Below are 17,078 nucleotides of genomic sequence, written 5' to 3'. Positions count from 1 at the left end.
ATCTTTGTTCGATGATGTGCAGCTGGCTGTGCTTCAGTCACAACTACAAAGTTTGTACTTTTTATCTGATTGTAGTTTTTCTGTTCAGCATTAAAGCAGTTGGGATGTTTTAGCAGAAATCTGTTGTTTGATTGACGAACGGACGGTTCACCAAGCTGACATGATGGCAGGAATGACCTAAATCAGGGGTCTCAAACTCCAGGCCTCCAGTCGCAGTCCTGCAGGTTTTAGATGAGCCACAGGTACAAAACACTGGAATGAAACGGCTTCATCATCTCCTCCTGGTGTGGATCGGTTCTCCAGAACCTTAATGACCTAATTATTCTGTTCAGGTGGTTCAGCAGAGGCTCATCTAAACGTTGCAGGACTGCGGGCCTCCAGGACTGGAGCTTGTAAGTGGATAAAAGCCACCTCCTGTTTGGATCGGCCTTATTGGGCTTTATGGGGCCTTATGAGGCCTTATTGGGCCTTATGAGGTTTTATGGAGCCTTATGGAGCCTTATGGGGCCTTATGAGGCCTTATAGGGCCTTATGAGGTTTTATGAGGCCTTATGGGGCCTTATGGAAGCTTATGGAGCCTTATGAGGCCTTATGGGGCCTTATGGAAGCTTATGGAGCCTTATGAGGCCTTATGGGGCCTTATGAGGTTTTATGAGGCCTTATGAGGCCTTATGGGGCCTTATGAGGTTTTATGAAGCCTTATGGGGCCTTATGGAGCCTTATTGGGCCTTATCAGGCCTTATGGGGCCTTATCAGGCCTTATGGGGCCTGTGCATGCCAGCAGGCCTTCAGACTGCATACCTTGGCAAAACAGCAGCTACTCTTATAAAATGTAACATTAGTTTATGATTTCTGACTTTTTAAATTAATTCTAAGTTAAAGAGTGTTGAACTTCTTTTTTTAAACAAACTGTAACCTTAACCTGGTTTTAGTTACATAAACATATCTGAGGAGCATTTTGACCAACAGGTGCATCTGATTATTCAGGTAGATAGAACAAAACAAAATAGAAAAATCCAGAGCGACTCTATTTGATCGTTCAGCTTTATCCTTATTTTCTTATTGCCTTTTCTAAAAGTTGATTTTTTGGAATCCATGTGTTAATTAAAGGTCATTTTCAAACACCATTCATGTATCAGCATCAAGTGTTGGAAAGAAATATTCCACACACTAAGAAAGTTAAAAAGGAAAATATAGCAGCACAAATGTAGGAACTCAAACCTTTTCTATAAATGCTTCTGAAGCAAATCGAAGACCCTCAGTTTACTCAGCTACATTATCATTTATGTTTTCTGGTTGCCATAATAGTTATCTACAAGTGGTTGGACAACACAAGTCCCACCAGGTAACCAGACAAAATTCATCTTATAAAGATCTAAATTCCTTAAACAATATCATATCTGTCAACTTTTGTTTTAAATCCTGTGCCTCGGCTCTCCAGTCAGAAATATTTACTCTTAATAAATAAGAGTATCAAAAAACTTGCAAAATATTTTTTAGTCTATTATGGTCTGTGTATTAACTCTGTTTTTTTAGGAAGAGTGCAATAAATATTTTAAAAATATAAATATTGGGCGTGCCGTGGTGGCGTAGCGGTTAGTGCGACCCGTATTTGGAGGCCTTGAGTCCTCGACGCAGCCGTCGCGGGTTGGACTCCCGGACCCGACGGTATTTGCCGCATGTCTTCCCCGTTTCCTGTCATATAAGGGACACTAGAGCCACAAAAGACCCTGGAGGGGTAAAAAACATAAAAAAATATATATAAATATTCAGCATTGCACAAAAAAGGTTTTTGTTTTCTTCAACTTAATGCAGCAGGAATCAGTGAATTCAAGGGTTTCATGGTTCACACGTTCATCCAATGACACTTTGTGCCCCTCATTCTTCTGGCTGGGAGACTTGGGCTTTACCGCTGATTTCTCTGATGTTTTCTGTTAATAACCTTGCAGGCCTCATGTTGGACTTGTTGGGCAGAAATGACTCAAAATGTCTCAGGTAGTGCAGTGAGTTCCACGTTTGTCTGAGGTTTGCTCGTCTTCCTCATGGGTGCGGCGCCGGCGTCATCTCAATTCTTGCAGACAGCTGCACCATCATGCAGTCATACATGGAGACATAACAGTAGCAAAGCATGCCAGCTAATTGTAGCTACCCATTGTCAAGGAAACCCGAGCTCATCCCACTTCCCCATGCTGGAGATTTTAGTTTAACAGTAATAATAAATAAAGTTATCTTTAAAATTAATCACTCAAGTGACATCAAGGCCCATCAGTAGACTTAAATGTCAATAAAATCAATCTGGTTGTGTGTGTTGTTTTTGTCTCCTGCAAACTTTGCTTTAATTCTACTTTTTCTATCTAATCATCAGAAATCATAGTCAGTCAGAGAGATTCATTAAACAGGAAGAGCAGGTTTCCTGGAAAAGAGGAAGTTTCCAGCCTGCAGATTTATAAAAAATAGCTGAAACTATTCCTTATTTTAAAGAATGAAAGTTTTAAAGAATAAAATCTAAACATTTTGAGTAATTTGATAAGATTCAAAGTAAAATACTTATATTAACTTTGGTATCAAATAATTAGAATCATGGATTATTCTTGGTTTCTTTTCACAAAACATCTGTAATAACTCACATTAAGATTATAATAAGAATAATTAATAAGTTATGGTTATAAAATTAAAAATGAATGCTAAATCAGAGAAGCTAAAGAAAATAAATGTGATATAAATGTGATTTTGACATTGAACTTGAGATGGTGTAAAATGTTTAACTGCAATTAAACATCACTGATATGTTGGAGGTAGATGGTAGGTGAAAGGTGAAAGGTGAAAGGTTAGGGGAAAAAGGGGAACTAACAGGAGAGCAGAGATGATCAACGCCTTATTTAGAAACAGGTTGTTGAACAACGTAAACGTTTCAGAGAAAAGGTTGTGCAGGCAACGAATGTAGGAGGACCGTAGAGCAACCCTGAGACATCAGCACAGACATCAGGACATAATGTCTCTAAGACAGTGATGGATATGAGATCATCTGTCTGAGCAGACAGCCAATGAAACAAGCACAGCATCAGTGCTAGCCAATGCAAACGCACCAAAAGGTGAATAAACCCTATAAAAGGTGAGTTAAAGAGGAACCTTTGGTTGGATCCTCCAGGCAGCTTCGAGCCAAGAACAAGATGGACAAAGAACTCTGCAGCTGAAGAAGAGCCGGGGCCACAGAGCCGAAGACTGTCCTGCTCATGGGGACCAACCGGTCAGGCCCACAATCTGTGGCTTCACATCACACTTCTCTCATCGGCTGGGTTCAGACCCCAAAGACAAAGATGAAGACAAAGAAGAAGAACTGGTGCCTTCCTTCCAGCCAGCACCAGGTCCTGTGTGACCTCACCGTCCATGCAGAGACAGAAGCTCATCAGACCTACAGAGATCCTGCCTTCATCGATCAACTTCCTCCTCCTGCTGCAGCACCTTCATCATCATCAGGCCAGTTCTGGGGTCCAAAACGCCAAACTCTGTCCGTCTCTCTCAAAGGTTCCCTCTTTAGTTCTCAGTGTCAGCAGTAGGGAAAGATAGACTAGATGATTTGATTATTTCTGCTGTACTGAGCCTGGCAAAACTGTCTTACTAATAAAATATGAAGCATAAAATCTAAAAGATGTTGTGGACATTCAGTTAATGAGTCGCCTCAAAGTTCTTTGATGGTTGTGAAACAGCTCTGATGTTTGATTCTGGAGAGGAAAAGATGGAAAATGTTTTATCATTTGCTTTTAGCCCAAAACTAAATGTGAAACATCATCCTTGGGACTCACTGAGTCACTAAAACCAACCTGGTTCAGTAACAAGAGCAAGTTGTAATAAAGAGAAGGAGCGTTAACAGGTGTTAACAGGTGAGCTCTGTGAAACTAGTTGGCTGCAGGCTGCTCAGTCTGGATAATTCACAGGGGGAAGAAGGGTGGGACACCTGGATGTAGGCCGTCAGGAACCAGGCGAGTCGTTCTGGACACCAGCTTTAAACAGAGTTTATCCAGTTCTGGATAAATCCCAGCAGATTTAGGAAACTCAATTCACCCGTTAGACGGAGAGCTGGCAGCATCTCCTCTCTCAGAGGGGGCAGTAGAGAGAGAAAGAGTAGGTTCAACTTTAGTCCTGCTGCTGGAGTCCTGATGAGGAGAACAATCAGTTTTACAAACCAGCCAAGATGTTAATAAAATAATATTTATCATTTCATAATAAAATAATGAAATGAGAAAATCAAACATAAAATCTACCTTTTGGGAATTAACTGGTTCTGCTTGTTTAAGTCGAATTTCCATTGGAATCCCTTTTTTGAGAAACACAATATTTTATTTAAAGCTTAGAAATCATTCTTTGTAATAAATCTGAACATCTGCCAACTTTATTCTCAAGACTTCATGAATGCACAAAATACAGCAAAGCAAATTTTAAACAAATAAATCAATTCTTACACCTTCATAGCCACAGAACCATTTATTGAAGGTCAACAAGATTTTTTGTTATTTTCTGGCTGTAACAAAGATGCTCCATAAAGACTGAGATACTGAAATAAATTGGATATAAAAAGTTTTAGATGATTTCTTTTTGTCACGTTATGAAAACTTTGTGAATTTGTTTTATTTAGAGTCCGCTCGTTCTTCTTCTGACACTTTGCAGTATTCAAACCAGAAGAGGTCATGGAAAAGGTCAGGGGAAGAACCAGGGTCAAACAGCAGTGAATGCAATGATTTACAATCATACAATGATAAATCAGTTTTATCTAATACAGCATGTTAACGAGATCCCAGTGGGTTCCGAATAGATCCTCTACAGCAGGGGTGTCCAAACTTTTTGCAAAGAGTGCCAGATTTGATCAAGTGAAGATGCCCGGGGGCCAATAGTTTGTTCGGACATTTTTTAACTACAAAAGTTTCACACACCGTTATAAAACAATTTTCATTGTCACAATTATCTTTATTTTTCAAATGACAAAAAACAACAAATATAAGCCACTCAGGCAAATGAGAACAACTCTAAAAACCCAAATTCTGCCTTTCTTTCATATCTGGAGAGTCAGATAACATTGAACAAACTGTATGAAATACCTTAAATTTACATGAGTTTAAAAATATCTTTGCCTCAAGAACATTTTAAACAGGAGTTAAAGTAATGCAAAGTTGTCTGTTATTACTAAATCTTAAAACAAGTGAATTTTGCTCGTCATTTACTATATCTTTCAGAAAGTAATAGTGTGTCACATCTACAGGTTCATAACCAAATCTTACTAAGAGTTTAATAAAATTAAGTGCCATAAATCCAGGTGCATAAATGTTCTTTTGGCTCTTCACTGCTGATAGTGACAGACGTTACCGTTCAAAACACTCAGTTTCATGTCCTCAACTCTCAGTGCCACACTGTTACTGCCAGGCAAACATTTTTCTCAAATTCTTGCTTCTTCTCAGGGCAAAATGTTCTCCACCATTTTCATAACACAGTTTTGATAAATGTATCTTCAGTAAAAGGTTTGCCATGTTTAGCTATTAACATTAACATCGTAGCTTGCTTTGGTGGTATTTTCTTTTGACTCAGGCCCAAAGAAATCGCTGTTGTGATGCCAGTGCAGCTTGGAGCTGCTTCACTTTTTCAGCACGGTCACTTCCTGTTAGCTTGTTGTATGTGTTAGCATGTTTAGTCTGGTAGTGTCTCTTTACGTTGAAATCTTTAAACAAGGCAACCGTCTCATCACAAATTAGACGAGCACAATTGGCTTGATTTTCAGTGAAGAAGTGTTATAATTCCCATCTCTCTTGAAAGCGGCGGCCCTCACTGTAAACTTGTTTTCTTTGCAGTGGCCGTGGCAGAAATGAGTGGAGAGCGGTTCGCTGCACGGAGGCAGACTGATAGTATTAAAGTGGTGCTGCCACCATTTGGTGAAAGGAGGAATTACAGTTTCAAGTTTTATGATTTATTTATTCTGCTTCACGGTGCAGGCGGGCCATAAATAATACATTATAAAACCGAAGCTGCGGGCCGTATGAAATCTGGCCGCGGGCCGTGATTGGCCCCCGGGCCGGACTTTGGACATGCCTGCTCTACAGTATAGATAGAGGATGGAATAGATGAAAAAATAGGAGGAACAGAATGTATTCTAGTTATCCTGGAGGAATATCTGTCTACAGGTGACAGAAGTTAGTCGGCTCAAATCATTACATAACTAATATTTATATTCCAAGACTACACAGAACTACAACCATTCAAGCAGGTTTTGCTTTATGCCATGAATATTTCAGCAGGTGAAGAGAAAAGCTATTTATTGGACAGCCTGATATTCCTGTTCGCCAGAGCGATCAGTATAAATCTGATCAAGGTTTTCTTTAGATGGGATCAGAAAGAAAATAGTTTTCAAGGTTTGTATGAAATTAAAAGCTTTTGCTTCGAGTTCATTTCTGTTATTCTGAACAGAAGTAAATCCTTTCTCTAAAAAGAGCTGAGGTAGATGAGGAGGAGATGTATCGGTTTCTCTCATGGAGCCGTTTCAGTTTCAAGCCAACTGTGGATATTAAAAAGACAATGGAAATATTTCACAGCTCCTACCTTTGGATGTGACCTCCAGCGGGTTCTGGTCCAGATCAGTCATGTCTGTTAAAACCTGTCTGGCTATCTCAACTGCCCGCTGACCAAACTCCTTCACCACCAGAACCACCAGAGTCCATGTGTTGTCCTCCTGGTCCAGCTGGAAATCTGGAATTTGCTTTAGGCCCCAATCAAAGCATGTGAACTGAAGAAGTGACTGAAATTTCACTAACTTCCTCCAGTTCAACTTCTGAAGAATCTCAAAAAGATCCTGGTGAACATGTGCTGTGGTTGTTTTCTGAAACAAGAATTAAAATCAGATTTTTAGCTTATTTAAGTTTGGACCTAATTAATATTGCAGCAGTTTGCCAACAGCAGACCTTTAACTTTAGCCACACCGGTATTTCTTTTAAACATGTAAAAAATGTTTTAAAATGATTACTGTTGTTAAATTTATGATTTATAATTATAAATGGTTAGAAGTTACATTTAAGCTGAATTCACTGAACTAAATCTTTGTTGAATAAAATCACACTTACTGGCTTCAGAAATAAATCTCCTCCATCCACCAACAATTCACCTGAGGAAAAAAATATATAAAAACGAACAAAACAGAATTTGATCAAACTCCAACAAATAAAAAAGATTCAGAATATACAGTGGAACAAAACATTTCATGAAGCAACAAATGATGAATGAATAGATGAATTATAGAAATTTAAGATATTGAGCAGCTTTGCATTTAATAAATATTGGATACAATAGAAAAGTAAAACCTAATAATTGGTGCAGAAACATTTGTTGGGTGTTTCAGTTCCTTCCAAAGAGGGAAGCAGCTTTCAGCTTCTATGCACCACAAATCTGGAACAAACATCCAGAAAACTGCAAAACAGCTGAAACACTGAGTTAGTTTTAAACCAAGTGTAACCAGGATCATTTTCTATATTAGATTTAGTTTATTTATTTTATTTTCCATTTTGTTAGATTTATTTTTTAAAGGTTTAATTAAAAATTTTTTCCTCTTCCCCTTAATTTATTTAACACCAACCAGGCGAGAACAATAGTGTTCTCGCGTGGCTCTGACGTCATGTGACAGCTGCACATCAGCGTCCTAAATTGACAGCACAGTTTATATGGCTGCAAATCGCAGCTTAGACAGGAAACGCTGCGGGACTCTGATGTGCAGGTAGGCTTCTGGTCTGTTCCCGAAGAGGTTTTCAGATCTCTATTGTCTATTTTTCAATCGTGTATTTCTGTTAACTTGCAGCCGGGTGATTACTCAACCAAACGTTGCAAGAATCACGGTTAGTCAAGAGTGAACTGGTGAGTGTTTGGTAGGGAGCTAGTATGCTAGCACTAGTCTTCCAGCCTGTTGTGATTGTATATTGATTTGTTGCGTAACAATATTGGTTGCATAAGTTATATTTACTTATGAAACTTCTGTACATGTACTGATTAATTAGGTCTGTTTGTACAGGCCAGGTGCGTTGCAGATCCCTCGCGCAAGGAGTGGCTGGAGGGATCTTGACAATAGCAAGGATTGTCTGGTTTCACTGACCAGACTGGCGAGCTAAAATAAGCAGGATCCAGAAACACAAGACTTATCTGGGAACATTCTTCCGAACTAATTGGAGGATCAGCTCAAGTCCCCATTGAAGGAAGTGGATTATTTTGGGTTTTTTCATCATCAACAAAGACTGGTGGACGTCCTTGGTATAAGGAACTTTAACTTGTTTTTTCCTTTAAACTATGGACTAATGTGTATATATATTGTAAATACTAAATACAACTCACCAATTTGCACCATCTTACTGTCTCTGTGCTTTACAAATTGCCATCTCCTCCAGTAGCCGAACCTAGCTAGACTTTAAGAACTGTTTGGATAAATTTTAATTCTGATTATTTAAAATCTTGTTAATCCTTGAACGCGATGTGGGTTACATTACTTGGCGAGCTAGCCAGGAGGTTGTTGGCATTTTGTTAAACACAAATTTATTTTTTCCTCCTGTCATCATCAATATGGATGAATTTCAAAACCTTGATGTAAAAATTCCCAACTCTGTTTTGGTTGAAGGCATTTCAGGTGAAGATGATAAAGAGGAAGTATTTGACTTTTTGAAACAATATGGTAAGATAACAAAGATTGAAATCATTTCTGAAGCGGATTCTGAGTTTGAGGGCCAGCTTGTGGTTGAATTTAGCAGTGGTACAGTAGTAGCTGAATTGCGTTCAATTCTACCATATGCATTCAAATCAGCTGAGAAGTCAGATACATTTTTTATTTCTGAATTAGCTGTTGTATATGCAGAACATGTTGCACGGAATAAAACTAATTCTTATATACTTGAGTTACAGAAACTTGCAAAGCATTCTGGCATGGACTTTGCAGAGGTGTTAAAATCCACGATGACTCAGATTGGACAATCAGTTGCTGAACTTCACTCAGCTGCTAAGATGGAGGATCCTGATGAGAAGTCTGAGGTTACGGCAGCATCTGCAGATCCAACAATGAAGAAAGAGCCAACGTTGTCAACTACCGCTGATCCTAAAGTTCCCAGACTGAGAAGTGAGCAGCAACCTACTTCACGACAGAAACCTTCTCTTCATGATGGTGATATCCAACCACTTGAAGTCCAGCGCTACGTGGTGGAACACATTATGAAAGCTGAGGAAAGTGCTTACCATCTACAAAGGCTCTGAGTGTTTTCTGGACGGCTGCCTAGACCAGCACATGAAGCAGACTACGAGACCTGGCATTCAGGAGTGGATCTGCTATTAAAAGACCCATCAGTTTCTGAGCTTCAGAGATCGAGGAGGATCGTGGAGAGTTTACTTCCCCCAGCCGCTGATTTGCTGAAACATTTAAGTTCAGATACTCCACCTACAGTGTATCTGAACATATTGGATTCGGCATATGGCACAGTACAAGATGGAGAAGAACTTTTTGCAAAATTCATGGACACTTTCCAAGATGCAGGGGAGAAGCCATCTTCATACCTCCAGCGGCTGCAGGTAGCATTAAATTTAGCCCTGAAACGAGGTGGTGTGTTGGCCAAGGATGTAAACCGACATCTCATAAGCCAGTTCTGTAGGGGTTGTTGGGACAACACTTTGATTGCTGAACTCCAATTAAAACAAAAGAAACTGGTCCCACCTAGTTTCTCTGAACTGCTATTGCTTCTGCGTACCGAAGAGGACCGGGAGGCAGCTAAAACTTCCCGGATGAAACAATATTTGGGGTCCACCAAACAAAAAGTAGTCAGTCATGCGCGATTGACTTGTGTTGATACAGGTGATGGTGGAGCAGTTGCTGCTTTAACCAAATTGACTCAGCAGTTAGCAGAACAACTGACAGATGTACAGCAGCAGCTGGCTAAGTTAACATCCACCACCACCCAGCCAAGGATTACATCACAACCTAAGGTAACACACAGTAAGCAGGGTGTAAAAGGGGGCAATACAGTGACATCTCAACAGTACCCACCAGTTCAGGTTAAACCTGGTTATTGTTTCAGGTGTGGTGAAAATGGTCATATTAAGCCACAATGTAATAATGAACCAAACCCTGCTCTTGTTGCCAGAAAAAAGAAACAGTTTGCTCAGCGACAGCAGACCGTCTTTCAGAAGAAGTTAAACTAGGCATGGTTCCTGTTGCGGGACGAACTGGAACCAGTCTCAGCCAAACCAGTCCTTTTTTTTGAAAACAAGGCTGTGGAATGTAAAGAACTGCAAGCTAATAAACTACCCAGTCAGCTACCCAAAGGTCTGATTGGATCAAAGTGTGCTGCTGTTGTTGACATTGATGGTCATGTGTGTAACTGCCTTTTAGACACTGGTTCACAGGTGACAACTATCCCAGTTTCTTTCTATAATGATAAGCTAAGCCACCAACCTGTAATGCCTCTGGATAATTTGTTACAGGTTGAAGGTGCTGCTGGACAGTCTGTTCCGTATCTGGGGTACGTGGAGCTGGTCATCACATTCCCTGAAGATTTCATAGGAGTAAACACAGAGGTACCAACTCTCGCTCTGGTGGTCCCAGATACTAGTCCTGATAGGCCATCTAATGTACTTATTGGCATGAACACACTAGAGCCACTGTATGAACAACATCTTAGCGGTAACCATGTACAATTTCAACCCATGGCCCAAGGATATCGAGCGGTCCTGAAACTGCTACAGTTAAAACACCAGCAAAATCAATCAGGAAATGCAGGAACTGTCAGGCTATTAAGCACCACTCCAGTCCTTATTTCACCTGGTCAAACTATTGTCTTGGAGGGTTCTGTTAAAAACACCCCTCCATCTGCAGATAAATGGGCCATTGTTGAACACCCTAGCTCACCTTTACCAGGGGGTTTATGTGTTCAGAGTTGTCTAATTACATTGCCACGGCATCCACCATATAAAGTCCCAGTGATCATGAAGAATGAATCAGAGCAAGAGGTGTCCATATCACCATTAACCATTATTGCAGACATTGGGTCAGCACCTACTGTTTTGTCACAACAAATCACATTTCAAACCTCACAACGAACCACTTTGGAGTTTAACTTTGGAGACTCTCCTATTCCACCTGAGTGGAAAGAACATATTATCAACAAAATGAACAGCATGCCTGAAGTATTTTCTCATCATGATATGGATTTTGGCTGTACAGATGCAGTTAAACATACCATTAAACTTAATGATGAAACGCCTTTTAAACACAGAGCAAGGCCAATCCATCCCCAAGATCTGGAGGCAGTCCGTGAACATCTTAGAGACCTGTTTGGAGCTGGCATTATAAGAGAGTCTAAATCACCATTTTCCTCTCCAATAGTTGTGGTTCGGAAACGTAATGGTTCCGTCCGGCTATGCATAGATTACAGGAAACTGAATCTTCAAACTATCAAAGACGCATATGCCCTTCCTAATTTGGAAGAATCTTTTTGTGCTTTGACAGGGTCCAAATGGTTCACTGTGTTGGATTTAAAATCTGGCTATTATCAAATAGAGATGGCAGAAGAAGATAAGGCTAAAACAGCTTTTGTAACTCCCCTTGGATTTTGGGAGTGGAACAGGATGCCGCAAGGAATTACAAATGCACCTAGCACGTTTCAGCGGCTAATGGAGAGATGCATGGGAGATCTGCATCTTAAAGAAGTCCTTGTCTTCCTCGATGACATCATCATCTTCTCTGCCACTCTGGAAGAGCATGAGGAACGGTTGCTGCGTGTGCTCTCCCGGTTGAAGCAGTTTGGACTAAAGCTCTCTCCAGAGAAATGTAAGTTTTTTCAGTCATCTGTACGTTATTTGGGACACATTATCTCTGAAAAAGGAGTTGAAACTGATCCAGAAAAGATTGATTCTTTAAAATCCTGGCCAGTCCCCCGCAACCTTAAAGAGTTGCGATCTTTTCTGGGTTTTGCTGGATATTACCGAAGATTTATTAAAGACTATGCCGCTATTGTCAAACCACTTAATGAATTAACCCGTGGTTATCCTCCTGCCCGCAGTCCTGCAAAGCTGAAGAATCCAGAAGGAAAGTATTCGGATCCAAAGAAATCCTTTGGAGATAAATGGACTAGCCATCAGCAGATTGCCTTTGAAACAGTCATTTCCAAATTGACTACAGCACCTGTTCTTGGATTTGCCAATCCACAACTGCCATACATCTTACATACTGATGCCAGTACAAATGGGTTGGGAGCAGTATTGTACCAAGAGCAGGAGGGCAAGCTGCGCGTTATTGCTTTTGCTAGCCGAGGCCTGTCGGTCAGTGAGTCAAAATATCCTGCTCATAAACTGGAGTTTTTGGCTCTGAAGTGGAGTGTTACTGAAAAGTTTCATGATTACCTCTATGGGACTAACTTTACAGTTGTCACAGATAGTAACCCTCTCACCTATGTTCTTTCTTCAGCCAAGCTGGATGCTACAAGTCACCGGTGGCTAGCAGCACTGTCTACCTACTCATTCCAATTGCAGTACCGTGCTGGAAAACAGAATTTGGATGCTGATGCTCTGTCCCGACGCTCACATGAAGATATTTCTAGTGACCAGCACTGCCGAGAGAGGGAGCTCATTCAACATCTGACCAGTCGGTTGGGTAATGGTAAAAACACCCATGACATTTCCCCTGAAATTGTGGATGCCATCTGTCAGAGTTGTATAATCCGAACACAGAACCAAACTGAACTAAGTCGATCTGTCGCACTGGTTGAATCTCTATCTGTCTCTGTTAACTCCATCCCTGATGGGTTCAGCAATGAAAAGTTGCATGGTTTGCCTCTAATCCCCTCTCTATCTCAGGGCGATCTCCAAGAAGAGCAACAAGCTGACCCTGCTATTCGTGAGGTCATTCATCAACTGGAGACTGGTGAGAAGGTCCTTCCATCAGTTCGAGAGGAGCTACCTGACCTTCCTCTGCTCCTGAGAGAGTGGAACAGGTTAGAGTTGGTGGATGGAATCGTATATCGGAGAAGACATGATGGAGATAAACTTATCTACCAGCTAATCCTACCGCCCAAGTTACGACCAGCTGTTTTAAAGAGCTTGCACCATGATATGGGGCATATGGGCATCGAAAGAACAATTGATCTGGTGCGCCAACGCTTTTTTTGGCCCAAAATGACATTAGAGGTGGAGACCTTTGTAAAAACCTGTGGTCGTTGCGTAAGGCGTAAAGCTCAAATAGAAAGAGCAGCTCCATTAATAAATATTCAAACAAGCCGACCACTTGAACTACTATGTATGGACTTTTTAACCATTGAACCTGACAGTAGTAATACTAAAGACATTCTTGTTCTTACTGATCACTTCACCAAATTTGCAGTTGCTATTCCTACCCCCAACCAGAAGGCAAAGACAGTTGCAAAGTACCTCTGGAATGAATTTATGGTTTATTATGGAATTCCAGAGCGTATACATTCAGACCAGGGTACAGATTTTGAGTCCAAGCTCATTAAAGAGCTCTGTGAAGTTGTAGGCATGAAGAAAAGCCGTACTACCCCGTACCACCCACGAGGGAATCCAGTCGAGCGCTTCAACCGCACTCTGCTCAATATGCTTGGAACCCTGGAAATGAAACAAAAGTCAAAATGGCGAGAGTATGTCAAACCTTTAGTACATGCATATAACTGTACAAGAAATGTGGTAACAGGGTTCACACCTTATGAACTCATGTTTGGTCGTTGTCCTCGTCTTCCTGTGGATTTGGCTTTTGGTTTACCCGTCAGAGAACAATCATCCATTTCTTATTCAGAGTATGTTAAGAATCTGCAATCCAGCCTGAAAGAAAGCTACAAACTAGCTTCTGAGAATGCCCTTAAGTCAGCTGGAAAGAACAAGATCCGTTTTGATCAGAAAATTACACCATGCAGTTTGGAGATAGGAGATCGAGTACTGGTTCGCAACATCCGTCTGAGGGGTAAGCACAAGCTGGCAGATAGATGGGAGCATGGGGTGTACAAAGTTGTTGGCAGAGCTGAAAATGTACCAGTTTACACTGTACAACCTGAACACAAAGAAGGAACAACTCGTACTTTACATAGAGACCTGTTGCTTCCTTGTGGCTTCCTGCCAGTTTGCTCCACAGACGACCCTTCCATCTCCATGCCTGCCTCACAACGAAAGACTCGCAGCCAGGATGTTTGCCATCCAGATGTTCCTGATGTGATGGAGGAGGATGAGGATGCTGAGCCATATGTGCCAGAAGCTTCCATCCTACTCCCAACCAGATCCCATGTGAAGGTGAGAAAATTTAAGTCATCACCGGAATTCATGACTTTGCAGCCCATTTCACCTTTGGTTCAAAGTGATGCTGAAGCATCAGAGTATTCTGTACCTCTAATTCAGAGCACAGACCTTGAGACTACTAGTCCATCTGAAAATGAAGAATCCTGTTTAACAACTGATTCATCACTGTCTCACCATGAAGACAAGCTACCTGTAGAACAGGTAGAGGAACTTTCCGAACCACATGTGGCTGAGGCTGTGGAATGTCGGTTATCCTACAATAGCTAGCCCCGCCCACTTCGTCACAACCCCCCGGGGCTGACTACTGACCAGTTCTCTGTCTAACAGGTCCGGAAAATCTCTAAGACCTGGGTATTACCCTAAAAGAGATCTATAAGAGATAATCTATTTAAACTGGTGTCGAAAGCGATTCGTCTGGCTCTAACTACCTCCAATCCAGAAGTTACGACCCTTTTCAGTTAAGGAACAGTCAGCTGAGTAGCCCTCACAGCTGCATAATTCCAATAACCACTCCTGTTAACGGTAGCTCGCTTTCTAAAATATAACTTGCTCTTGGAACCGGCTAGATTAAATTTAGTGACTTGGATGTAAGTCCCTGGGTCATTATTTTACTCTCGCCAAAGGAAATTATGAAGCCTCCTTATCACTAGAACCATGTACCTTAGGTTTACCTTTATTAAAAGAACTGAAAAATGATTAATTGACTCAATTAATTCCAAGGTCCACCAACTTCATTAGAATTTTAGAATAAGAATTTATTAAGCAAGCTTAAGCAGGGATATGTGACATACAAATCAATAATCAATTGTATATAAGTCAAGAGCAGTGTAATAAGATCAACATGTACAATCATACCCTCCTGTCTCTTTCCCTAACCTATGTCGCAAATTCTGAGATAGCTTTTTAGGAAGCGAGTTCGACTCATACCCAGTTGGTGGTGGATCTTTGGCAACAGGAACGTCCGAAAACCTTGGTCTGAGTCTTTATCCTTTGTGTGGAAAAATCCTCTTTAGAATAGAAGCAAAGTAGAGAGGGCTCAATTGCTTTTGAAAACCCAACTCTTTATCCCTCCGGGACCTTTGTCTTTTCTCCAAGTCTGTTGCAATGTTTGGGTTGAGGTAAGACCGACGATCGAATCAGGAACCCGGGTTGGACGATTGGAACTTGTCTCCCTTTGGTGGCACGAAGCTTCAGCTTTCTCCCGTGGCTCCAGGGTGTGGTCTACTGGTTTTTGCTCGATCTGCTTCTTCTGTTAGCTCTACTTCAGTGCCGCAGACAAAGAACAAGAACTTCTCCTTTTCCGTCTGCTTATATACAGTTCTCTGCCATATATGTGTATGGGGAGTGTTAGTTTACGTGGTTTCGGCCCCTCCTGTCTGCTGGCTGGGATGGAAAGTACCGTCCTTCCCTCAGTGTTGTTCTTAGCCAACCATACCACCCCACCCATCCTGTGCATCTGGCCATCTGTTCAGAACTGCTTGCGACAGCAGGAACTCACAAGTTCCCCTTCTGCTTTTTCCCTTTTTCTTTTTAACATTAAAACCTATGTGCTTTTCTCTGATTAACTTTTAAACACAGTCAAATATTAAAAACTATGTGCTGATTTCCATTAAGCATTAATCATAAGCATTAATCACCTCTTTCACTTATTATAAATCATCAAACCTTAATTATTTCATTGTTGTCATGTTATTACAGATCATGATTCGTACACTTCAGAATCATTCAGTGATTACTTACATACAGTCATTTTACCTATTGTATTCATCCATGTTCAACTTAATCATTATCAAAACACTCAATCATTATAAATCAAAACACAAGATCGCTTTATTTCCTTCAGGCTTTCATGCACCTTTTTCTGTGTGTACCTAGATAGATCTCAAACCTCATACCAGTTTTCTTGACACCCCCTCCTTGAGATCGGACGGTGCATCGCAGAAAACACAAAGTCCGAAGTCAAAAGAGGTCAAGTCCATCACCGCAATCAGCAGTCAAGATGTCCTGTTCGTAGCAGGCAACCGGAGATGATGATGGTGTCCAGGTATCCACAACCTCATACTCTGTCAGATTGGACGGCGGAGAAATCCAGCATTCGGCGTCCAACTGTGGAGGAAGTGGAGATCCTGCTGATCCGGGAGGGCTAATGTCCTCCAGGGAAGACTGCAGAAGCGAAGACAGATCCATCTCAGAGTCTGGCAGTGTTGGTGGGTTGTTACAGTATCCCTCCAACTCAGTCAGTAGATCCTGAAAATCCATATCGGTGGAAGGCGGATCTGGTGAAGGGGATGACACGAAGAGGGTGTCTTCTGTCTGGCACGCTTGGTGAGATGAACTGAGAATCTCAGTTTGGGTACCTTTTCTGTTAGTCGCACTGCTGGTTTGGCATCCGACATCGATAAACATATCCGGCGACACGGGACACGCTGGTGGAAGGTACTCGCCTACTGCCACAACTCGTCCATCGAGAAGGTGTAGAGTTGGCAGGCATTGTCGAGTAAGCTGGTGTTCCCATAACTTCTGAATCACGGGCAGCAGGAGTCCCGTGCGTATTGGAGATGTTGTAAGGGCGTCGTCTTCTTGGCCAAAGGCAGAGGTCCACACTATTTTGTGCACCCGTTCCAGGGATCGAGATGTGGAGGCCGCTATGTAAGGCAAATCTCCTTGCCCTGTGGCGCAGAGAATTGCCGTTACATCGGTGATACGGCTGCTCACGCAACGGTGACACCAGCGGGAGGACGATGCAACCCATATGAATCCATAGGACTCTGCGGCGATCC

General features: G+C 41.5%; 1 protein-coding gene across 1 annotated transcript in view; it reads right to left on the bottom strand.

Annotated features, from left to right (window-relative positions):
• Window positions 1-4,058: 4,058 nt before the first annotated feature.
• The window catches only part of LOC114142205 (uncharacterized), a 36,739-nt gene continuing 23,719 nt past the window's right edge, over window positions 4,059-17,078 (bottom strand). Inside the window, exons 11-14 of the mRNA XM_028013351.1 lie at window positions 7,101-7,141; window positions 6,583-6,859; window positions 4,263-4,315; window positions 4,059-4,154 (exon numbers count right to left, since the gene is read on the bottom strand). Coding sequence (XP_027869152.1) covers window positions 4,059-4,154; window positions 4,263-4,315; window positions 6,583-6,859; window positions 7,101-7,141 — 467 coding nt within the window. The remainder of the gene's footprint in view (window positions 4,155-4,262; window positions 4,316-6,582; window positions 6,860-7,100; window positions 7,142-17,078) is intronic.

This window comes from Xiphophorus couchianus, chromosome 3 (genome assembly GCF_001444195.1).
Source record: "Xiphophorus couchianus chromosome 3, X_couchianus-1.0, whole genome shotgun sequence".
In the NCBI taxonomy this organism is placed as follows: Eukaryota; Metazoa; Chordata; class Actinopteri; order Cyprinodontiformes; family Poeciliidae; genus Xiphophorus; species Xiphophorus couchianus.
Note: the sequence above shows the minus strand (reverse complement) of the source record. Positions and strands in the feature narration are given on the sequence as shown.